The 26,161-nt window shown below is 32.7% G+C and overlaps 1 protein-coding gene across 13 annotated transcripts in view; it reads right to left on the reverse strand.

The window, feature by feature from the left end:
• LOC108693768 (disks large 1 tumor suppressor protein) overlaps positions 1-26,161 on the reverse strand; it is a 678,647-nt gene that overhangs the window by 203,726 nt on the left and 448,760 nt on the right. For all 13 annotated transcript variants that reach the window (XM_018202901.1, XM_018202900.1, XM_018202896.1 and 10 more), the window contains one exon: positions 22,853-23,020. In XM_018202901.1, the coding sequence (XP_018058390.1) occupies positions 22,853-23,020 (168 nt within the window). The remainder of the gene's footprint in view (positions 1-22,852; positions 23,021-26,161) is intronic.

A 26,161-nucleotide genomic window follows, 5' to 3' on the forward strand; every position in this document is an offset into this window, starting at 1 on the left:
GAGAGAGAGAGAGAGAGAGAGAGAGAGAGAGAGAGAGAGAATATAGCAAGCGCCCGGTGTTGGATGACTATAGTGACTCTTAGTAACTAAAAGGATAAATCGATCTGTCACAGTCAATTAAAATTATATGACAAATCGATTTTCTCAAAACATTGAAAATTTAAAGTTCGTCGGATTTAGAATTTGAGAAGCGGCCTAGACGACAAAAGGCAATAAATAAAAAATCTGTTATAATAATTTATAAGATATATAAACTTGTGCAATATTGTTCTGTTTACGAAAGCATAGATATATTTGAAACTTGGTAGGTATACTTAGACTCTATGGAATCGTAGGAATGATAGTAGGCATGATAATCGATAGAAAATCAATGCTAAGACAATGAATATACTGATCCCTAATTTTATGCCACAATTTCATGAATTTGATTCGTATGTTTGACTAAGTTTAACAAAAAAAGAATGAGTTCACTCAAGATATATATATATATATATATATAATATTATGTTCTGTATGTACAAGTATTTTTAATAGTGCATGCAATTTTTTAATATCACAATCGCAACATGGTTAATTTATTCTTGCATGAACATTAGCGCGTGTGAGATTTAATAGGTTGATACAAATTGTTAGACCAAGAATCCGCATATACTGATTATTAAAGCAAGGCTAAGAAAGTTCAGCGAAGACAAAGAACGCTCTACTATCAACAGTAATAATGCACAATATGTGCCATGTCGGATGTCGAGAATTTGACGGAGACAGAGAACATTCTATTCCCTTGTTTTACCGACATTAAATTTCTATGGAAACTGATTGCCAAGAACGCTTAGTAGAAACTGAGAATGCTCTACTTCCTGCTTTACTGACGAATTATGAAGTCGATTCAACTGTATAGAATACTCTTGTTCTATTGACTTGATTCTTGTTCTGTTTGACATGAGATTGATCAGACACTCGGAAATGAATTCAATGAATTGAAATTTTAGAATATTGGCTTATGGCATATACCAGATTTTAGTAATAACTGAAACCATCGCATGGAATCGGTGTCGACTCATCAAAAATCAGAAATTATCAATATCCTATATGAATTACGTTAGCAAACGGTATCACTTGGTAACAAGATTTTATAGAAGATATCATGTCCGTCGTTATACAGACAATTTAATATAATAATAATTAAAAATATAAAATACAATATTTTTTATAATTTGATAATATTTTGACAGATCCGCCGAACAATATTTTGAACTGTTTCAGCTGTTTCTAGTATACAATTGATTAAGCGAAACGATTTTGGAGTACACCGTTCCAAAGTAAAAATATTTAAAAATTACTCACATTATGTCCATGTTAATAGGATGAAAAAACTCGTGACTTACCTGTAACAGAATAAATAATTTGTAATTATTAACAAGACAAGAAAGAAAGGTGGATAAATAAGTTCAAACATATAGTGCGAGAAATCGATACTTTTGCACGAAGGCGCAAAGAGAAATGAACAGTTACGTTCCATGAGCAAACAGCGGCATCGTAAAGCGCAATATTAAAAGTTGGAGGAATTCTTATTTCCGTTTTCAAACACCAGCATGTACATTCAAAGAAAAAGATATAGTGATGACAATTAGAGGGTGGCAATTAAATAAATAAATTTTATATGTAGAATGTACATACTGTTGAATGAACTATTTTACAGTTAATACAACTCTTTATTTAATTAAAAAATCAATAAAATATCAATAAAAATTTAATTTAATTTAATTTAATTTTATTACATACATAAGTTTATATAAAGTTATAAGAAAGAGAAAATATATAAATATGCCAAGGCTTTAAAATTAATTATTGTTAGATTCTTTTAAGTAGTAGAGAGATTCTTTTAAATAAATTTAAATAAAAATTGTTCAACAACATATGTCGCTATTTAAATTAATACTAAAAAAAAATTAGTTGAAATTTAATATGAATAGTTTATTTAATTATGTATTGCATTAATTCTACATATAAAACATGTATAGTTATTATCTTTACAGTTGTTACCGCTATGTATTTTCTGCAGTGTACAATATACATATATGTGGAAGGAAAATAAGATATCTAATTGTGACCATTTTGCATCGCTCTCGTTACGAATTGTGTATAAAAGTTATTACGTTGCCAGAGCATTGCTGTAACGTTCAAATAATAAAAGGGTCGAATCGCAGGAGGCCCATTACTCCCGCATTCAAATCGCCAACGTTCGTCAGCGCGTTTGTAATAAGTTCGTATAATTTTCCTGCAAAAATGGGAATTAGCGAAAAACGCGCGAATGCGCAAATAGTGATTAACACTTGCTTCATTGACGTTGTATAATCATCGCAACGAGCAACAGGACGAAACATGCGACTATAAATCGTAATTTACGCCCGCTATTTTTCATCGACAATGAATGTCAGCGTGTTTTTACAGCGAGCAATCTTCCCGTCCGATAATATTCTCGTAAATGTGGCCATCGTGATTCGCTCACGAATGATGAAATGATGAGAATTACGTGAATCGAAACTGTGCATTGAATCGGTATAATTGATTTTGCTTCGCGCATTTCTGCTTCACGAGTTATTAAGCGATAACAAAACACCACAAATGATGGATCTCGCGAGCGGAGAAGGGAATTAAGGCGAATTGATGAGACTGATCTTTCCTCGAGCGTTGAACTCGTTGGTGCATAAATAGCCGACAATGCGGTTATGCTAATCGGCCACCATCTCGTAACTCGGCCAATCGCCCGATAAATCGACGAAATAAATTGATTTTCGATAATATTACCATGAAAATGCTTGCGCATGAGGAATAGAGAGGAAGGACGTGGAGTTTAAAAGAGAGCGAGTCATCAGGTGAGTCTTGGTAGGCGAGAATCTTGGAGAGTGAAGAAACCTTCGACTTGTCATTCGGGCAGGTAGAGTCTTTGTCATTTGAGAGCTCTTTAAACCACTTTACGTGCTAGCTGATTCCATGTCGACATGACTACACCTGATCTTTGTTCATTCCCGCTCTCTTCCCCCTTCGTACCTTAACTAAATCTTTTAAGGTGTTGAAACACGCGACATGAATATACAATTAGCTTTAAATCTATGTTCACAAAAGATTGAATATTATGTATCAATAAAGGAGATAATAAGGCAAAAAATGTGTTTATAAGAATTCTATAGAGAGATGAAACTTAATGAAAGAAAGGTTGAGGCAAAAGGAATACATACTCTTAATTAATAAATACAAATGAATACAGAATTAAGGAAGTAAAAATAAACGGTTAGATAATGGTATGTCTGCGAGACATTGTAGAAACGGAGTGGAATCAATGATTTACATCGATTGGAAACATCAGGATATGGGTGGTATTATCATAAAAGAACAGCAGTCGTGGATTTAGGTTCTGGAAAAGAGAGTATTATCGGCCACTTGCTGTTTCAGCGACTATTGCTGATTCTCTCAAAACGCCTTTTATATATTTTGCATGAAAGAAAATTTCCCGCGTTGGGGAAATTTTCGATTTCATAAGAATGTCAAAAAACGTTCGAAATATCCACGATATTTTTTATATTGAAATAAAATGCGGGAGTTTTTTGATAAACAGAAAAATCCTCTAAGTCTTTGTATATATAAAAAATTCGATAATATCTGAAAAAGTTTTAAAAAAAAAAGTTATAAAAATTTAGGTGCAATCTTGACATCTTTAGATGTAGACAAAAATTATGTATAGCAAATAAATTTCTTTAATATAAATATTTTAATAAATTATTTAGACTTGCTTTAAATCATGGATCTGTTTTTTTACTTTCTTTTTTTATTCAGTCATTTAGATTTAACGAATTAAAATAATAGAATCTTTCATGTGTACGTGTAATCTGTTCTAGCAAAAAGTTCATTTTAAAGAGCGTTTTATATAACACTATTTAGCAGCTTTCTCGCTATTTCATTAAAATAATGTCATCCAGATTGATTAATAAATAAAAATAAGATTATTCTGTCATCTAATATACATACGATTAACATCTTATAATTTCATAATATATTTTACACAAGATACAATAATTTTTTCCAGTTTTTACATTCCCTCATTATTTATAATTATACATTTAAAAAAAATAAAAATGATCATGCCGATAAATGATTCAATCTTAATAAAGGATTCAATCTCTTTTCAACGCTACTTGTAACAGCAATATACGTTATTTAAGTACAAAATTTGATCGCTAAACATTTTTGTAACAAACACATGAATAATCTATATCACATTCTATCGAATGTAACTGAATAAATTTTAGAGATTGACTTTTGTATAGAAATTTACACGTACATGTACAACGAACAATATTTGTTAAATGTCTATAAACGTAATGTTACAACAAAAATTAAAATGTCCCGGAATTTTTTTTTTTTTCATAAAAGAGCTGACAAGATATGTACATTGTATTCCCTCGTGCGCTTTCTTCAAGGGAAGTTTTTGCAAGGTCGAACGGGTTCGCACAGTCGTCATTTATGCTCCGAGCGTATATAACGTGCCCTGCATTCGTGTCGTGTTACTGATAGGAAAGTCATAAAGATAGCAGAGAGGAAGTACACTCGCGGATGCTTCTTGCAATGCACGACTCGTCGAAAGGCGATAAGCGCCGATTTCTATGCGCACGTACAAGTAATCAAATGATGAAGTATTCTGTATCTGTAATAAATAAGGATGGCCATACTTTCATTTCGCACCCTCGCAAGAAAAGAGACGCAAGTAAAAACTATAAAATTATTCAGCAGATACGGAAAAAAAGTTGTATGTTTAAAATTAATTATTTATTACGATAGTATTAAACATAAATTAATTTATAAGATTTATTAATCACAAATTGCTTGTTTCAAGTTTTTTAAAAGTAATATAGACATTATTTTTGTTACAGTGTTATATTATCTTCTTTCATTTTTCTTTGGAAATTATTTAAATTCTTTTCTTAACACGCGCGCGCGCGCGCGCGCGCGTGTGTGTGTGTGTGTGTGTGTGTGTGTTATTAATTTCTTTTCTTTATTAAAGGCTAGATTACAATTCGCACATAATATTCTTGCGATTTGATCTTCACGTTCAAAAACATTAAAAATAAGAGAACATCAGAGATTATTTGTAAAAATATAAAGGAGACATAAATCATGATACATAAAGAAAGGTAACACTCGCGATTGATTTAAAAGTCGTTGATCATTATTATTTATGATTTAAATATTAAAGACTAAAATATTGAAGGTGTATAAATATAAAATTCCCGTGAGATTTTTACAAAATTACATTTTCACAAGCTATAGATAGGTATATCACCCGCTGCGGAGATGCATTAGTTGCGTCAGTTGCGAATCTGGGGCGAGCAGCTAATGTAATGTCGATTTGTTATCGCGTCACCATTAACATTTACATATCATTAACCGTTAGCAATGTCGATAACCATGCCGTTGAAATTCCGCGAAAATTTCATAATATGAGAAAATTTGTAAGATCTCAATTTATCTTCTTTATATCTTCATTTCGTATATGGCAGAACCGCAGTACTGCAGTAGTATGAAACGTGCAAATTATTGATATATTAATATAAACATCGTTCTGAAATTCCTCAAAAAAAAAATTTCAAATTAATTACTATATTTGATAAGTGCACTGTAATTAAACAACAATTAATTACATGAGATAAAAGATAATTTATTTTACTTATTGTCAACGCAAAAAATATGTCCTAAAATTTACTTTTTACAGATTTTTTTATATAATTCATATAATATTCTATAATTTTTAATATGTTTTAATAAAAAGATATGTACATGTGTAGCTGATTTAGCAGCGTCATTAAAACATAACAGAATTGCAATCATCTATTTAGACCTCGAGAATAAAACGAAATAAAATATTGTTGCGCTTACCCTCTCATTGGTCGTCGCGTTGGAGTCTGAGATGGAGAACGTGTCGACGACGGAGTCGAAGCGCACGAGCTTTTTCGGATGATGGGCTTTCTTCGAACGCGGACAGAGCGAGCACATGGCTGGATCTGTCGGCGTAGTCGGGGGCATATTTTCGAGAACGTCTTCTCGCAATTTCATACGACTATCGGCACTGCGATTGTCTCACTGCGAACCATTCGGTGCAATCCCGAATCACTCGCCGATCACGAGTCAAATCGTCAAGTCCAATTTTTGCAAAGACGCACGTCGACGATGTTTCTCGCGTTGATGCGAAATCATTCTTATGTAACTTTCAATCGCATGATCAAAAGATTGTTCACTCTTGACAATGATTGCTTCTGTCGTTCTCTATTTATCACTATCTCTACCTTCTCGGTTCTCATCGTCTTAAATTACTTCATATTTTTCACATTTATAAATAGTTTCTACTACAGAGCTCACATGATTCAAAGATATTTCTTTAATATTTCTTTAATAGTCCCAATGTATTATTTTTCATATTTCTTATAAATAAATATTATAAACTTTATAAAAAGACATATAAATATTGAAAATAGATATTCTCTTTCTTCTAAACATTTTATAGAATTATATAAATGTAATAAACCAAGTAACACTCAATTGTCACGATAAAGTCAAGATAATGTCATCTTGACTGAAACTAACGAATTTAACGTTACTGTGATATTACGTATTACTTGGTATATTATAACTACAAGGCAACTCTTTTTTTAAAGAGTTTTTAATTTAAAATGAAAAAAATAAGTTTCAGCCTGCAATATATTATTCCGCTATTTATGAAAACATATACGAGTTTTATTGTTTTTATATGTATTTTTCTTTTAGTCATTTTCCATTCTTATTTTTTAAAAATTAAATTTTTAATATTTTGTTTCAACTTTTCTTAATTGTTTATTGCGTCCCAAGTAGAGCACAAAATGACATCAAGTAGATACAAATCATTTTAGGAAAAATCATGATGTGCGTCATTTGATATACTTTAATAATTTTGTAATAAATTCTTGACATGATTTCTAAATGATTTTTAACTAAAATCCTTATGTCAAAGAGTTTACCACAAAATCATCATTAAAAGTGTATCGAATGATATCATTGTGTGATTACGGTTACAAAAATGTGTGTATCTGTGAATGTATATGAGTGTTCACAGTATTCATTGATTTATTAAATTTAAATAACTGTTCGGATCAGTCATTCTCCTCTGCTTTTAGCGGTTTATAATGAAACAGGGGACGACATCTGATAGCAACCGTGTCTACCGGAGTGCAGAAGTCGGTATAGAAGGAATTCTCAACAGTTGCATGTCGCACATACATCGGAAACTGCAATACCTCTCGGATAAAGCACAGATTGATCTTGAAATGTTGCAAAACGTATCATATTTTAAAAAACAAAAACATACATCTTTAGTTTTATTTTTACATCGATTCTATCGTATTAATCTAACAAATCGAATATTTTTCAAATACAAATATTTTCAGAAATATTATGTTTCTCCCCGGTCACAGAAACAATTATTCCATTCCATTAATCTTTTTGTCTGTACCGTATTTTTTCAACAACAACCCATTTGGATTTAGTTCAGTTACGCACGAGTTTTCTCTTTAGCGTATTGCCACTGTTGTAGCGTATTGCCACTAATTGGTCGGTATTTTTTGAACTATTTCAGTTAGTAGTTTATACGTTCCGTAGTAATTTGTTACATAATCGTTTCTCGTTTCTTCGTAAATTGCAGCGCAATTCATTAGCATGATTTTATAAACAGTAATTTAATTATAGTTATTTCCTTTAAAGTCATTTAGCTAAGAAGTGCATGAAAATTATGCAAACTTATTTAATTAAATAATCAATTTTTATTTAATTAAAGAAATAACCAATAGATCAATTTTTCTAACAAAAATTTTAAAAATGCAAATAAGTATATAAGTAAATAATTTGGGATCTTAAAATTTGGAAAGACCAATGCCAACGAAAGCAATTCAAGTGTATAATATGTATCATATTATTGAACAACGAAATGAAATCGAGTTCTGCCCTAACAGAAAAGAAGAATGATACAATGCGTCCTTCAAGATGCATTTAGTCCAATGTGTACCTAACGGAAATGCAATCGAGTTACCGGCAACAACAGCAATGGCCACCGTCGACATCGCATCATTTCGTTAGCCTATAGTACAGTTAACTAGATATTTCTTTTTCTACCTACGTGGCCTACTTTTTATTTACACCATACATTCTTTCATTATGTCATAAGTAACCACAAATTAAATAGATGCAATATTGGAAACACTAAAAAATCGAGAAGCCCATTATTCAGTTGATTATACGTTCAAATTAATTCACAGATCGAACAGATCTATCGAAAAAGAATTGAAATTAAACAAATATTTTCCACGATAAAGTAAATGTCAAAAGATTTTTAATTCTAAAATTGTATTTCATTTCTATATTTTTGTCTTTGATATGCGAGAAATAAATTAAGAAAATAAATCAGTTTCTATTTCTCATTAAAATACGAATGTCAAATTCGACAACTGTCTTATATTTCTTATCACATATATTACTCGTAAATTAACGTGTAAATTAACTTGCAAACAAATTGATTGCCAACGGAGGTTCCTCTGTACGCGTGCCAAACTAATCGATGTTTCCCCAAACGTGAATGGATCGCGTCTGTCTGCCACAGACGGAGGACTAATCGACGCGGTTGTTTTAATTACTCAACTGTAAACGCGACGTAACTTCTAACGTCGGTAGCATGGATATTGGAATAGTTCACGTGAATTCCACTAATTGAAAAATATCTGTACACGTCCGCTTTAAAAGGTTTTTTTATCGTAAAAATTCGCGATAATGATATTAACTTTTAATCATTAATTCAGCTTATTCTTAAAGTCTTGACAACTTGTTGTTTAATTTTTAATTTTTAAGTAAGTAAATAGCATAGCATCCTATGCATAGTTATCTTAAAAACTTTATTCAAAAAAAGAAAAATAAAAAGCATTATCTAAAAATCTTAAAGTTATTTTTACATTCTTTTCTATAAAGTAAAAATTCTTATAAGAATATAAATAATAAATAAGTTTAACTCTATACGTACTATTAAAAAAATGTTTGTATATATAAAAATAAAGTTTGTTTGAGATGTTCTGAATACTTTACTTATCAATTTGAAAGTTAATATTAGATTTATCTTCTCGTTTGTTCTGAAACGTAGAGATTGGTATTATTAATTAAAGTTAATAAAGATAAGATATAAACTAATAAAGATAAGGTATAAGACAATAAAAGTAAGATATTACGATAGTTCTACTATCTAGAATAAGACAGTAAATTGCAATTAATTATAAATTGATATCTCACATACAGATACAAAAATACAAGAAGATAAAGTACAAATAAAAAAGGAGATCTTTGAAAGAGACAATTGCGAGTTTCCTGTTATTCTGCTGTAATTAGTGTGTGAAGTTAACGTCAATTCATTATCGTCATAAAAGAGAAAAACGGAAGAGAAACGAACGAGAAATTGATTTGACAACTTGAACAGCTGGGTCACCACGCTCGAAACTTCGACGACTATGTTATCGGTCATTATCGCGACTCCGGATACAATAAATATAACGTGCAATCGATATTGATTGTCTCTATATATGCGTACATGAACATGGACTTGGAATATAGACGAAACATGAATATGGACTGGACTGTCTGAATAACGTTAATTGGAGAGTGTCATGATGAATTAAAGCTCTCTCTACCTTTTTAAAAATAATTTACCGACTTTAATTTAGGAGTGCTTTTTTATGAGTATTATTTCCCTCTTTTTCACTCTAAATCGTCTGACAAAAATTTATAATTTGTGAATTGGACCGGATGATACAGAAAATAATAAAGATTAATGCTGCCATATTCAACATTCTAGACTTTCTTTGCATGCATTATGAAAAAATATGTACTTCAGAGATATATTCGCACGATATTTGTCTAGTGTACGATGAGAAACGGTCGCAAAGAGAATTTAAGGTGATTACAAAGTTTCCGCGTGTGCTGTAATTATGGGAAGTACAGCGAAGGACTTCGCAGCATAAAAACGTATTTTCCACGGGGTGACTTTAATTATCGTGCATTTTCTCACGTACTTTGAAGTCGTATAAAACACGGTCATCATGCGCATGGTAAACGATCCGCAATAAATTAAGGTATGCATTGCGACTCAAAGGAAAAACGATGAGATCGTTCATTGCTCAAGATTAAACAAACGAAGGTTTATACGTTAAAATACTTGAGATATGTTTTTAAAATTCATTAGATATATTGCAATTGCTCTCTTTTTGTCTCTCTTTCAAAATAAATATTTGTTTAGATCTAGATATTGACTATCTAATTCAGTAGCTTCAGGATTGATCTATTAACCCTTAACACAATTCCTTTCCTTCTAAATTGAAATCAAATAAGCCCGTTTCAATAAAATTCAATATTAAATTTATATTAAAGTTGTAATATATGTACATTAAACATAATAAAAAGTTTTTACGAGGAACTTATTCTTTCTTTTTTTTTAAATTAATCATTAATCAATTCTCTAACAATTCAATAAAAAATTATGTCACAATAGCGACAACTGATTTGTTCTTGTAAGTTCATGTAATGAAATTACAAATAATAGGAAATCCAAAGAGGTTAAATGCCAAGATCGTCTATAGCTGTGTTATTATCCCAAGTAGTCGATAAACGGACACTCCCACATATAAATCACAGATCTATAACTCGTTCTGGTGAAGCCATGGAAGTTGGTCGATATCACGCACGAACTGCTTGAACGCAACCCGGCGGTCCGATTGAAAATTCACAATATCGCTGGTATATTCATAAAGTTGCAGATTTTACGACTTCGACAAGATTTTCTCCTCGATTTTCTCGCTACTTTCAAACGCAATGACAAAAGCCGGAACTCACGTACAAATGCGCTCAGGTACCTTCCATTACTACTTTAAGAGCTCTCTAGGAAGAGTTATGAGGACGATCCTTTCCCACCACGGGATCGATAAACGATTTGAATTATTCAATCAGATGTTCTCGATGGATGCCACGAAGCCTTTGCACACAGACACAATGCTAAATTTGCACTACCTCGTCGTCCATATTTCTTTAAAAATAGTTCACAATATCGTTCGTTTTTTTTTAGCTTTTTGATTCCAAATACGGAAAAGATACCCACGTCAAAATTGTTTTATAAATATCAAATCATAAATATGTATGCACATTCATTTTTGAGAGCGAAAATATTTTTAACAATTATTTTAAACAATTTATAATTCGTGTTAAAATTCAAAATAATATTTATTATTTATGTATCATGTATATTTATGATCTGAAGCGTGCCATAACAAAATACTGTAAATACTAAAATTGTGTAAAATTTATTGTATAAATGAATTGTAAGTGTTGCGTTTCTATCATATATTAATATCCTTTTGTTCTTAGTTATTGCAAGTAATAGATTTAATATGATTTAGCAAGACTTACATTTTCACTTATGTTTTATTTGAACTTAGGACGTTTTAAAATTTTAATCATTATAACACAATTTTTTTAAAAATAGAATTTAATTAAAAAATTCTATTCTTGTGAATTTAATTAAAAAATTGTTGCAGAAAATTATTTATATCTTCAGTTATTATGGTAATTTTTGTGGAATTCTTGAAACGATAATTTTTAAATAACTAAATTAAAATTTCCTTTTCTCCTGAAAAATTAAAAAGATGGCACCTGCAACTTTGATACGCCTTACACACACACACACACACACACACACACACACACACGCGCGCACGCGCGCGCGTGTATATCATATATTCGAATATATAACTTATATCTTTCTGATTCTTCAAATGTTTTCCGTATTATAATCGCACATAAAATTATAGACAGACTTTTACAATAAATTATATCGTACACTACTTAAAGTGGATTTCTATCTTGTTCAATATAGCTTGGAAACAGAATAAGAGAAGATAAGGCATTTCAATGGCATTTCTGTTATCCCACTGCAATTATGCGTAATCAACATGCCATATCCAATTTCGATCCGTTAGCTTCCGAATGCCAGCTGTTCTCAAAGAGGAATCATTGACTCAATTCAAGTTTCTTAGTGGCGAATGATTTATCATCGCGATATTCTTCACTCAGGTTACGAAGATGCATTTCTACGAGATATAAATGCATAATCATCTCATGCGAGACACATCCGTCGCACACGTGCGTATGCGTACCGTACGATTTGCGACTTAGCGATTCGCAAAACACCTGCATGAATATCGCAGGAAATCACGTCTTCCGCGGTCGAGATAAACATGCTAATAATAAATGCCACGTGCTCGTTGTTCGACAAATCGCGATGACGAAACACAATGGTGAAACACGCCGTTAATACCAACGATATTAACATCGTTATCTCTCTATTGCCTCAAAGTTTATTATCAGTTAACGCATACACCGCCTGCTTATTTACGCGACCTCGTTAGACTGTTTCACAACGCTACTTGTACTGTGCGAACAGATACATTTGGCAAATTACGTTTTGCTTTAATTGAATTCTGTTGCAACCTCCATTTTGTTTAAATAAATATGTAGATTATGTGAATAAATAGAAATTTATTCTGTACTTCTGGTAAAGCGATACCGTTCGTTGAAGAAATGTAATAAAAATATAAAACGGTATAAAATAAAGTTAAAATAAATAAATGTTTCGCCGGAAAGTTGCACCTTAATCAAATTGAAATGTACGAGCCGAGAGAAGATAAGAGTGCACTTCATTCTGTTAGGATTGATTTGATTGAAATTAACGTTTTTCGAAAACTTTCTTTGAAATAATTAATTTAATTATTGAAGTTAAGCAATCAATTTCACCATGTTAACTTGCCGGAATTAGTTGGCACAGATTCAGAAGCATTCGCATTCACGATGCGAATCTCAATAAAATAAAAATGCGTCTTCTAAATGCGCCGTCGCTACGAACGCTGATCTGCATCACTAGCGCGTGATTGACACAACGTTTGTGAATCATTACGTAGTCTTGACACGTATGTTTCGGTATTTCTCGCATGGTATACGTTAGATACGTTTTACGCGATTGTACTATCGATAACTTGACGATGAGAGATCGATTGGCCAAATATTTTGACGATAATCAGAATCGAACGGCAATAAGTGCAATGATAAACAAGCGGAGGTCAACATTGCAGTGCAAATTGATTTGTTAATGAGATCATTATATATAGCAATGCGTGCAAAAAGTTGTTTCACGATGACAAATAAAACTGGGAATGCGAAAATTTCGAACTTTTTTCCGAGTTTGACTACCCTAAGACGACTAAATCTTAAATCTCTACATAAAGTACACTTTCACTCTCGAGTAGAAGTTTATATGTATTCTGATATTAAAATTTAAATTTTATTGTCGCAAAAAGACAAATGAAATAAATCTCATTATATTAATTTGTTACAGAGAGCAGATTGCAACAATACAATTACATTATATAAATATTTTCCTACATTTTTTTTATCTATAAATGTTTCAAAATTTATTTTTTAGATTCTTAAGATTGTTAATAATGTATAATAATAGATATAATTAATAATTACACTGTCCAACAAATTTAAAGTTTTCTTTTAAACCAAAACGGGACTAAGTGATTCTTATAGATTTTTGATCGCTGAAAATGAATTCGTAAATAAAATTGCTCCATCTCATATCAGGTTTTGAGAAAATTGATACTAAAACTGCCAAAAATATTTTTGGGTTCTTTTGAATTGAAATATCTCAAAAATGTGATGTGATAGAATTGTGATAATTACATTTACGAATTCATTTTCAGCGACAAATTTATAAGAGTCATCTGCTTTATTGGCGGTTTTATGTAAGAAATAATAGTTAAGAGATTTTATGGAAAAAAATGTATATAAATAAGTACTACATTGCATTATTTTTCCGTCATCCCATTTATTGTAAAAAAATACAAATCAACAAATGATTATTCAAATTGCATAAGCGATTCTCAAATGTTATATTTATATCTACGGATTTAAATTCACTCTGTTTCATTACAACTATAGCTTCTTGCATAAAGCAGTCAATAAAGAAGGCGACTCTTATAGATTTTTATCGTTAAAAATAAATTCATAAATAAAATTACTCCATCATATCACATTTTATAAATATCTTAATTCAAAGGTACCAAAAAATACCATTTTTTGTACTTTTAGATTCAATTTTGTCGGAAACCTGACTGTGATAAAGCAATTTCATTTACGGATTCGTTTTCAACAACAAAAAATCTATATGAATTTTTTAGATTTGATTCCGTTCGTGGTCTAAAATTCACATTCGGATAATATTATAATCGTTTTTTAATTTTTGAGATACGAAAGTTAATAAAACATCGAAAAGTGAGATCGAGTTTTATTTCAAAAAGTATCATTATTTAATCTCGTTACATAAATACGACATGAGAAAGAAAAGTAAGCTAATTGAGCAATGTATCAACATTATGTTACATTTCTCACAATTAAAAATTCCATTACGATTAATCAAAAGGAAGAACACGATCAACGCGCGGAAAGAAATGCGAAATAATTACCGAACAAGAAAAAAGTCTCTTTGTAGTTGAAGTGCTTGGCTCTGTCCGGTTATCGCGTCACAAGAGAACGGACGAATACACAACATTGTGCACTTGTAAGCACAGCTACACGTGCACACTAGGCGAGACACTCTTTAAATACCTCATAATGAACGGCCGCGCTCTCGCGCGAGAACATCTTACGTACGCGCCTCTGCATGATCGGACGCTGCATGTATCATACATACGGAGACAACGGAACTCCTTCTCGCCTCCCACGATAGGATGCGCGAGCTTTAATCTGGGTGAGCTTGCCGTAGTTGCGAACACTGACCTACGTCACTGAGAGCACTCGGAACACTAGCGGGCACATCGCCGGCTGCGCTGTGTAAGTGCGTCTCCATGTAGGTGGTCCTCATCCTCTCTCTCTCTCGCTTTCTCTCTCTCTTTCCCTTTTATGGACGTATCAGTAGTGTATATACCTATCCGATCCTGTGTATTCGTGTTCCGTATTACAATACATGTGAAGAGAACTACATACGTATGTTCGTGTCAGTACGGCCGACTGCACGGCGACTGGCGGGGCGAACCATACCGCCACCTCGCGAAAACTGCATCCACCCCCGAGAGGCCGCATCCGCAACCCCGAGACAATCCCGCTGGAATCCTTTCGGGGATTCCGCCGACCTCTCGTCGAGCACTTTGACGCTGACGAGTGCATTGTTATCATGGCGAGAGCCGCCGAGACTGGCGTTTCATCATGCTGATAATGATTACTTTGAGTTGGCGCATCGTCGTGGATATTACTTTTAAGGGTTGTCGTAAAGTAAAGCTCTCTGGTGATGGTTTATCTTAAAGCATTATTATATTGAAATTTTGCCTTTTACACCCAAAGAGTTTTTCGCGGAATGCGCGAATTACGTTATTAATTAGGGCCATTCTTAGCGAGCTGAATTCGTACATCAGAAATGCGTTTTAAAATTTACCGAAATGATAACAATCATCAATCATAACGTGACAAGAGATAAAAATTTTGTACAATAAGTTTGTCTTAATCCTTTACCTTAGATCTCTCTTGAGACTTTTCTCAAAGTCTGAATTATGGATATTTTCATCACGTGGCAAATAATTATCGAGTGAAATTCAATTTCCGCGGTCAACTTTGACAGTTCACAATGAAATTTCGCGTGGCATATATCGTTCGTAAGACAACAGGTCGGAATTCCATTGTTTTTAGCAAACAATAATTGAATTACAAGCATTTCCGATAAATGTCTGGGAATGTTTATGCTGAAAAATACGAAGTCATGGGCAATTCAGTGGAATGACATTTGCAATAGTTTCGAATTGATATTGTCTACTACTGTATCGTTTTTAAGAGCGCTCTTGATATGAAATGTGAGAGAGAGAGGGGGGGGAGGGGGGGAAGGAGAGAAAGAGGGAAGGAGGAGGGGGGAGGAGAGATAAATAAATATGAGAAGAGAAATGAGGGAAAAAGCGGGAAATCATTGCGGAAGCTTTTAATTAAAAGCATCCACGGCGCGAGTCGGGTGCGAACAATGCAGCCATTGTATTGTATACCATTTGACAGTTGGTTGCCAGAATACGCCGCTTTGTATGATATTCTCTGTATATAAAGAGAAATCATTCTCAATGGAAATATTGATCGCTGGCGGATCGTTATTACTAAATGGAAATTTTTCTATGCTGATGCAGCACTCAACGAGATATAATGTCCATTGTATATGTTTACTCTTTCATTTAGTTTTGCGAAGCGTGAAAGTATCGCTCACAATCTCATCGAACATTTATAGTAGATGAAAAAGAAAAAGGTGTATTCACGAGGAATGAATGAAAGTACAATTGTCGATTGTACTTTCAACTCTTCTGGCATAAAACAACGTGACTCGTTACATTTTACTTGTACTCAAAACATCTACGCTTTCGATTAAATTTCAACAAGAAGAATAAAAATATTATACATGGTGTTTAATATATTACTTCTCTCTCTCGGATACAAATAAGTTAATTATTTTCATGTAGTTTAATATAGGTTTTTTTATAAATTTCATTTATTATATATATTTTATTACTTTATTTAAGTGTGCATAGAACTCTCACAGAGATGGTAATATTTTATTTTTTACTTCTTATTAGATGTCAAAAAAATAATGATAATCCAATCTCTTAAATTAAGTTTTATTATTTTTAACTTCTATATGAATCAAAATCGTTCAATTTCTGTGATTAAATTACTTAATTTCAAAATAAACAATCATATTAATGTATGCATTTAAATAATAAACTAAGTTTAAAAACCAAATTTAATATATTTCTTGAATTAAATTATTTAACTTTTATTAAATTAACTTTTAATTAAATTAACAATTGTGTAAAAGCAATGGTGATCTATAGAAATGATTAAAAATAATTCAAATAATTAAGTATAATCTAACATTATGAATTTAATAGCATATAATATTTTATCCAGTTCAATTTATGTAACTTTTATTTTATACACGTCATAAAAAGCAATCTTACTTTTAGAAATGTTTCAACGTTTCAGATATTCAAATACTTTTGCAAAAAGATTTTCTAGGTAATCAAACCTTTCAAGAATTTTAGATGTTCAAAACCTTCAAGAATTTCCACTTTCAAATAATATAATATTGAAAATAGAATTCTTGTTGCAAAGTGTAAATTCCTGTTTTCATGTCACACTATCGAGTAGTAATTGCCGTCTCCGTTTTATACTACAAAATACTGTGTTCATGATCGAACTGAGTACTGAGTTATTCAAACACTTTCAAAAGAAAAATTCAAGTCATTAGCGCACAAAAGAATTATTTTAAAATGTTGTAAGATAATTATGATTAATAATACGATTTCTATGTGACGAAGTATGCTAAAGGTGCGAAAACATCGTGGATGGATAATCAAGGAAAAGTCGAGAAGTCGGAAAAAAGTGCAGAGTAATGGTCGGACATAAGTCACGCTAGAACCACTTATGAGTTACGAAGGCCCGCAGTTCTTGCTTTCGTGTCGCGATATCAAGCAACAGAATTTTCGTCAAAGTACGCGTGTTCGCAACTAAACACAAAGTCACGAGTCTCACGAAGTCTCTCGATTCATTTGTATCACGAGAATGTCCCGCTAAATATATTCAAAATGGAAAATTATTCTTTTTGCCCGTGCTCCACAGTTACGGTCTTGCAGTAACCTAATTTTTTCCAGCAAATATGCATACACATTGATTCCGTTGGAACATATTTTACATTCTGTATTTCATTTCTGTCGACATTTAAAATCACATAAACGTGATAGCGCAAATTGTTTTTGAGTTTAAAAAGACTTTATAAAAGACTCTCATTTGTAGATAAAAATGTAATTGATTCAGACGTATTTTCTCGCATCAAATAGCAATTTTGGTTAGCTTAATCTGTGCAGTTACGTGGAAGGATTAGTTGCAATTAAATTGAAAGTTAAAATGTAAACCGACACGTTAAGTCAATCGTAACACATATCGCGATCAAATGCACGCAGCGAATCGTGATTTAATTTTGTCGCATGATTCCGTTTAAATCACAATTCGCTGAGCAATCGCAAGCTGATTTACAATTTGCATCAGCCTGCAATTTAACTTTGCTCAGAGTTTTCGCGAATCTCTTCGATTTGTTGTATGCGGCGAGCGCGCGAAGAAATTATAATTGTATCCATACTGATTAAATAATTTCAAGCATTCGTAATCCACGATAAATAATGTAAAATTGATGCTAAAATGTCATTTAACATTTAATCGGGAGTACAATGTAATCGATAAGATTAAATGTCAAGGAGATATTGCCAACAAAATTATAAACTTTGCACATACGCGCGAGAATTACATGCGATAAAAAAAAATAATTGCGTGTGATTATTAAATAATTATTTAAATCCATGATATTTTGTCGTGCCATGTTGTATGTTACGTTCAAATGCTCAAAGTAAATGTCAAATGGAGCCCGGCATGCAAAGAGTTCGTTACACTCTAATTCCAGCGATTTTCTCGCTGAATGACACGCATCGCGTGCACATTAATTAGTATCGTGATTATACAACGCACATAGTCGCCTATAAAAATCGAGCATGCTGGAAAATGTTCTTCTTTACATAAAATAGTTAAAAAAGATAAAAATTTCCACAGTAATTTTACAAGAGAAAGAATTCTCATTTCTGTTCTATTACACTTTGACATATACCCAGCGTATAATTTATCCAATGCAAATTATTTGCTTATTATTATTTTATACAATTATATCAATTAATACAAATATTAATTGATTGAAGGATTTTAATAATAATAAATATACAATGATGATGGAATTAAATTGAATATCGAGATAATATCGGGGTAAATTAATATAGTCATCAGCTGTGATGAATTTGTCATCAGATATCGTTAACCAACAAATTATGTTAACGCAAGCAGTTTGATTCTTCCGTAATATGAATTGACGCGAGTAATCAATTGAATTAATATTTTGATAGTCTGAATGAAATTTTATTCTTTAATTTTCATTTGCAATTTTTGCAATGCTTTTTCCGATTAGAATAAACGCTTATAATATTTCAAATAACGCCTGGAATTTTTTTTTAATGCGTTAAATCATTGCAATATATTTGGCTTTTTGTCTGAAATGGTCTTTTTTTTGTAGTTTTGTTCATGGTGTTAAAAGATGTTAAAAATTTTTCGTTACTTCACCGATTTAAAAATCAGGTCTCGACGGTACGAGGAAAGTGACTTTTATCGTCGAATCGTTTCACTGACCGAGAAGCCAGGAAAATGGGCAACAGCGGAGGCAGAATCTAGGTCGTTTTAGGTCACATAGAGGACGACTATTGGACGGTATCATACATGGAAAAGAAAGAAGTGAGCGAAGCGTATTCTACTGTCTAACCCTCATCTACCTTAATCTGCCTCATCTTCCTCATGTTCAATCCGTTTCTTTGAAACTAACTTTTTGCGAGATTAATGAAATCCACATAATGTTTGAGATCAAATCTGAACATTCAAAATAGATGTATTACTTTCGCTAACAATATTTCTACACGAAATAAGTCAAAGAATTGAATATCTTTCGCTAATATAATTATTTTTTTTACATAAGTATGAGATTCTTAAGTTTTTAGATTTTTAAATAAAAGATTATTTTTCTAAATATTATTCTCTGAAACATTTTTCACCTTATATATTAATAAATTTAATACGTGCACAGATTTAATGAAATTTTCTTGCATCTAATACAGTCTCCTTTTTCCGTTTTTTTTTTTTCCAAGATCGTTCTGGAATACTCTTTCACCTGGCCAATTTGGCGGCGTTGCAATTGGAAAGATTTGTGTCAATAAATCACGACGAATTCGGAAAGAAGGAAAAGGTGAGCTCGCGTGGAAGAGACAATGGCAAGAAAAAAGAAAGAAAAGACGTCACGGAAAATTCATGCATCATCGTTGTCAGACTAATAAAATAATATTATCGCACTGTTCGCATAGCGAACCCGTCGTGTTAAGTCGGATGGGGATGATAATTTATCGCACAACATAAATTGTGTATAATGTTGAAACAACCCTCTTGGCGCGACGAGTTTGTAGTTACCTTCATATAACCGGTGTTTCTTGTCTTAAGTAGCTAAAACTTGGTCTTTAGCGAGCACTTGCAAGCCTCGTGGATAGAATCGTCTCGTAGAAAATTATCGAAGTACTTCCGAACTACCGGCACAGTACGAGAGACTTTCATCGATCGATTAAATACTTTTAGAAAACATCAATGCGCTTAATAGTTCCTTTGTTAATGAGCTGTCACTTCCAAAGAACATATACATATTCTGCATAAAGACTTTAACTTCTATTTGCGCGAGTAATACAAAAAGATTAATTGCGTCCGACAGATATTTTTACGTGAAAATATTAGTGTTTATAATACTAGAAAATCAAAAAATATATAAATTGCGATAAGAAAAGCACCTCAATTACAAAATAAATATTTTCAATACAAGAAATCAATTCAACGCTAAATAAAAAACCTTAACTGATGTCATTTATATCGTAACACAAATCTCTCTTTTTCTTACGCACAAATTGCATCATATACCGACGATGTGCTATAAAGAAGATTGTACAATGCAATCCACGGAATGCGCGCCTCATTCTCTCTTAACGACCGCCGTTTAGAAGAGCGATAAGAGTCCCCTCCCACGCGATTTCAATTCGTCCGTAACTCGCGATCATCTATTAATCTCGCAAATATGACCCACCTCCTCTGACGCAGGTGCATTGAATTTTCGCGCGATGCTATCTCGCATTGTGCTGTGCGTCTGCATAATTTATATTTAACAATCCTCCCTTCTCAAACGAATGTAATGGATTCAGATTCAATATACATCAATAATCTTGTCGATGAATTTCGTGAAATGCCTACGAAGAATTTTGAAATTTCAGTGAAATTTCACCTTCGAAGTTTCTGAAGGTTAATTTCCAAAAATCAGTTTTTCAAAGTAAAAATAAAATGTTATATTTTCGGCATATTTTGGGCATTTTCAATATCGATAAGTATTTTAAAGCGAAACATAATAGTTTGAAATATACAATAAAGTATCATTAAATATATAGCGTCTAACAACAATATTAAATAAATGTGAACATTATCAAAGCGTGATTTATATAGGTGATTTTTAAATAATATCATATACGCTCACTAAATTTCTGTAATTAAAACCATATAATTACATTTGGTCGAAATGGCGGCGACGTGATAACGCACGACGAATTAATTAACCTAATTCCTGTATTATTTATACGCGAGCGAGGCTGCTGTTAACGCATTCACAGGAAAATTCGATGGGTCCAGTTGATTGGTCATTCCAACGTTGGTTGGCACCGCTTATGAACAATTAAATAGCGGAAGACGTTATGGCGATCCGGATGTGTTCCTGTACCTAACTCCGCGCCGATTATCGAGCGATCTGGATATACGACCGCGAAATATCCCACCCTATATCGGCCTCATTATCGACCACGGTTGGCGACAGAAAAACATTGCACTCCACGAAGTGCGATCAATAATGCCTTTCGGTTTTTCACACCCAAGTTTCCAAGGACGTTGAGTCCAACGTGAGGAAACACCTTCTCCTCAAGAAACTCTTCATCGTATGTAGGACTCTCGTCGTCACTCTTGCGGTTATGCGGTCTCAATGGGACCAGATAACATACTGATGCACCGCACATTCACCGGAATTACCGCGACCGAACCGCCCATCTACGAGCCCTGTCGCATGTTCGACTCTCGAGGCCGACGAGCTGCAAAGTCGCGGCCGAACTGTTTTGTCCACGTGTTGCGGACAATCAACGGGGGCAGGGTAATGCAGACCTCGATCTTACCACGTGACAGACCGTAGCGAGACCGCGCGGCCTTCCGGGGAATCCCGGGATGACCTCGCGTAGTCTCTGCCATCTATCAGAGGGTGCAGCAGACTTTTCTGGGGATGATTTAGTGAATAGTGATCCTTAACTGTTTAATCAAGATTTGAATGATAAAACTATTATGATAAAATCAGGATTCTCATCGGGAATTTAAAAGTCGATCTATTTATTTCTATTCTCAGAGAAGCTAATTATAATTTAATTAAAATCATTGGAATTCACGATAGTTTTGGATAATAATTTTTTATTCTGATTACATCGATATGCAAAAGTGTAAAAATTTCATGAATAAAATGTACCTGTAGAGTGTACTTTCTAAGATTTCATCATCTATTGACGTTTGCCAGTATGGTTATAGCATTCGGTAACGTGGAAAGTTTGTTTTCCAACTGTTACCAACCGCAGGAGAACCGCGTTCATCGATCCCGCGGGGTGAGTATCTTCAGGGATGAAAACGTAGGTGGCGAACATTTCGAGCTTCGCGCACGCATGCGCCATCAACTCTTATGAACAACTTTTCTAATTCATTATTTCACCCCATTTGTAACAGATTTTAAATTTTTAAATGAAAAAGACAACATTTAAACGTGCGATCAAACTCTCGCTTCTTCTTGTGATACTTTTAATGCATTTTATATAAAACAGATGTTTAATGTATGCTACATATGCATGTTAAGTAGAAAATTTTTTCTCCGTAATTTGCATATCCTTTTATGTATACTTGACTTTTTTTATCTATAATTATCTATAATTATTAGTTAGCATCTTTTTTATCTTGACACACTTACCTTGTTGAGCGTCTCATGACTAATGTGCGGAATACCATCTGGATGAAGGATACGGTCGACTGAATTCAGTCTGGGAACTCCATCTAACTGGGCCGCTTCTTTCAGTTGGGGTGGCGACGGTGGTGGTGGTAATTGTTCCTCCACTCCTGTACCATCAAACCTCGTTTTCTGCAACAAGAAGAAAACAATTTTATTGAATTATTATCTCACGCGCCAAAAGGTCATAAAAACAACTCTGACTTTTAGTACATCAAATCTTAACGATCGGACAATTTAATAGTCGCAATGTGTTCTAATATTTTCCTGTTTATCGTTATAATTAGAAGATGTGTAATTTTCTTAACTCTGATCAGTCGTGAAATCTTTCCTGCTACCGATGTATAATTTTTCTTGTCGTTATGATCTAATCAGCAGTGCTGGGATTTATTTGCACATTTCATTTTGCCGATTTTCAGTTTGGTTCCTTTTTTACTTCACCAACTCGCGTGCAGCTTAAATTCCGATTGGTGAAGTAAGGGTGGTGAAGTAAACAGAAAATTGAAAATCAACTGAAATGTGCAAGTAAATCTCAGTACTGATCTAATGCTGTTTAATGTTTGTATCATATTAGTGATTGAAGATTGCATTCACGACGTTTGCGTCTTTTAATCAATTAGGTAGAAGCTGCTGATCGAAGCAGCAGTTCCTTTCTGATTGGTCAAGAGAAGCAAACGTGATGCAAACGCAATCTCCAATCGCGTGATAAGGACATTACGCTTACTTGCGTTCGAACTTACATGAGTCCAATAACATTCACAAATACTTCTGTCGTTTTTGGAACGCGAAATTGTATTATTTGTATCACGATCATTGGGCGAACTCAGCGTTGAATTGGTGTGTCGCTTCACCCTTCGACGTTTTCGTATTTTGGTCGGCACGGTAAACATGTAATCACTGAATCGACGCCTTGAGTGACGTACGATCGACACCCAGTCTATCATCGTGCGAAAACAGTCCGGTCGCGCGTGATATTCCGAATATACATATATTTTTCGGTATACGCTGTCCGTCAAAATCCACTCGATTTACCGCTGTGCAAACAAGTGAAATAGAGACGCTATATAATATCAAAAGAAAAAGAAACAAATTGACATGCGTAAATAACTATTAAACACTTGTCATTTACACTCCATCAATTTTACGAAAAGTTTATTCTAAAAAATGTATTCAGGTTTGCATTTAACGTAATATTTTATTTCAATATGTTCAAATATGTTTCAATATGTTCAAATGTAATTAATTGAATATATTTTTTCCCATGTCGTTTGCTTTGAGATATATGTTCTGATAATTATGTTATAAATTTCAGAAAGCTTTTACAACTTTATACAGCTTCAATAAATTTCTTTCGAGATATAAATACAATAGTTACAAATAGTTATAACTTTATTGCAAATCTCAGAAAATTAGTTTTTTTATAGCTTCAATTTATAATTATTTTCTTCAATTGTCGGTATTTTACAAACTGTTCAGCTCTTTCTCTCTTGGTAAAAAATTCTTGATTTAATCTACTTCCACTTTATGTTACTTCAAAAATCCTTATAAATGCAAGAACTTTGCAATTAGCGTTCGAACTTTTATACGTATTTCAGCCTTCGAGATAAATTTTTGCCATTCGTTTAACCTGCTGCTTGCCATTTTCATTGGTTTGCGCTGCACGAACGAGTACTTTCAATTGAATATCGCGGGTGTGCCCATGTTTGTTAGAAATCGATATCAATGATGAAGAGAATGTCGAGGATATATGTCACGAATCAAATCCTCCTTTTCTCTCGTTTCTTGTGTTCTGAAAGCGTGTCATAAGTATCAGACTATCTCTATATTCCTCTCTTGTTCCACCACGCGTTTTATTCCCCCGACATAGTTCCGTCGACCATTATTGTCGAGTGCATTCTCTGAACGCGAATAAAGGTGCTGACAAGGATGTTGCAATTGAACGCGTTGTTGCATTTGTGTCGAGAATCGACGCAATTGTGATAAATAATATTAAAAATGCTAATCGGCATTATTTACAATTGAGTTAATCAATGACATACTTTTAATAGATAATCGAACAATTCTGAATAATTATTCATCGTATGAACAATTCCACAAATATAGATAATTTTCTATAAGATTCTATAAAATGAAATTTATTCATTTTTATGTAAGGAAAAAGATAATAACGATAAACGATTCGACATTTAAAAAAGGAAAATATTTTATCTGTTAAAAGCCTGTTATTAATTAATTATTAATTATTATTATTAATTATTATTTTACAATTTTAATTTTTGGTTATAGCAAAAAACCTTCAACTTGATATAACTTCATTATACATGTGTATTTTGCGTTCCACCAAAATTTTTATCTATATTTTCACATTGATGGAAACTCGTGTAAGAATAGATAATGCTTGGGCGCACCACATGTTTGTTCAGCTCGCAAGCGTAATTTGCAGTATGAGCAAAGGAAAATTTCAGAGTGATTGAAGCGCTTACGGGCTTCCAAGAATACCAAACACCGCCGCATATTGTTTATGGAGAAACCGCGCGTGCGAGAGCGAAATAGTTCAGACTCGGTACTTCAGCAAGCAATCTCCATCAACATTCTATTCCGTGAAAACGTATCCTCTCTCGTAAATCCCTTCATTTCATATACCATCGTGTCTCAATTCATCATGTATAACGCTGCTACTTTTCAACATAGTCGTTCTTTTGATAAAACATTCTTTATATGTATTTTTTGTATGCAATGCACGATGGTACGTTTTTATAGCACTCGAAAAAGTGGGCGAAGTTTCTACAATGATAAATATCGTCGAATTCGTTCAACCAAAAGTCATAGACTTTTATTTTTGTTTCCCTTTTACGACAGTTTCCTAGGAAAATTTCTCTTCGTTTACTTCATTTCACATTTCTCATCGAATCGCAAGATAATTCTTCTAAGAAAAATATGATCGCTTGTTAAAGCAAGATTAGTTATTTGTAATAATAATATTTGATCAATAATACTTTCTTTTTCTATTTATTTTAAATACTAAAGTTATGATGAAATTGATTATTTCTTCCTAGCGAAAAATTATCTATATAATCCGTAAAATTAATATAAACAAAAATATTTTCAAAACAATATGGTTTTAATGTCGTAAAGCTTAGAAATATTTAATTTGATAAGTATAAAAATAGTTTAATTTTATAAATTTTAAAGAAAGAATATCACTCTTATTCGAATTATATATAACATATACATTTCTGTTTTAAGTTATTGATTATATATGTATATTTTTCG

This window comes from Atta colombica, unplaced genomic scaffold, assembly GCF_001594045.1.
Source record: "Atta colombica isolate Treedump-2 unplaced genomic scaffold, Acol1.0 scaffold97, whole genome shotgun sequence".
Taxonomy (NCBI): Eukaryota; Metazoa; Arthropoda; class Insecta; order Hymenoptera; family Formicidae; genus Atta; species Atta colombica.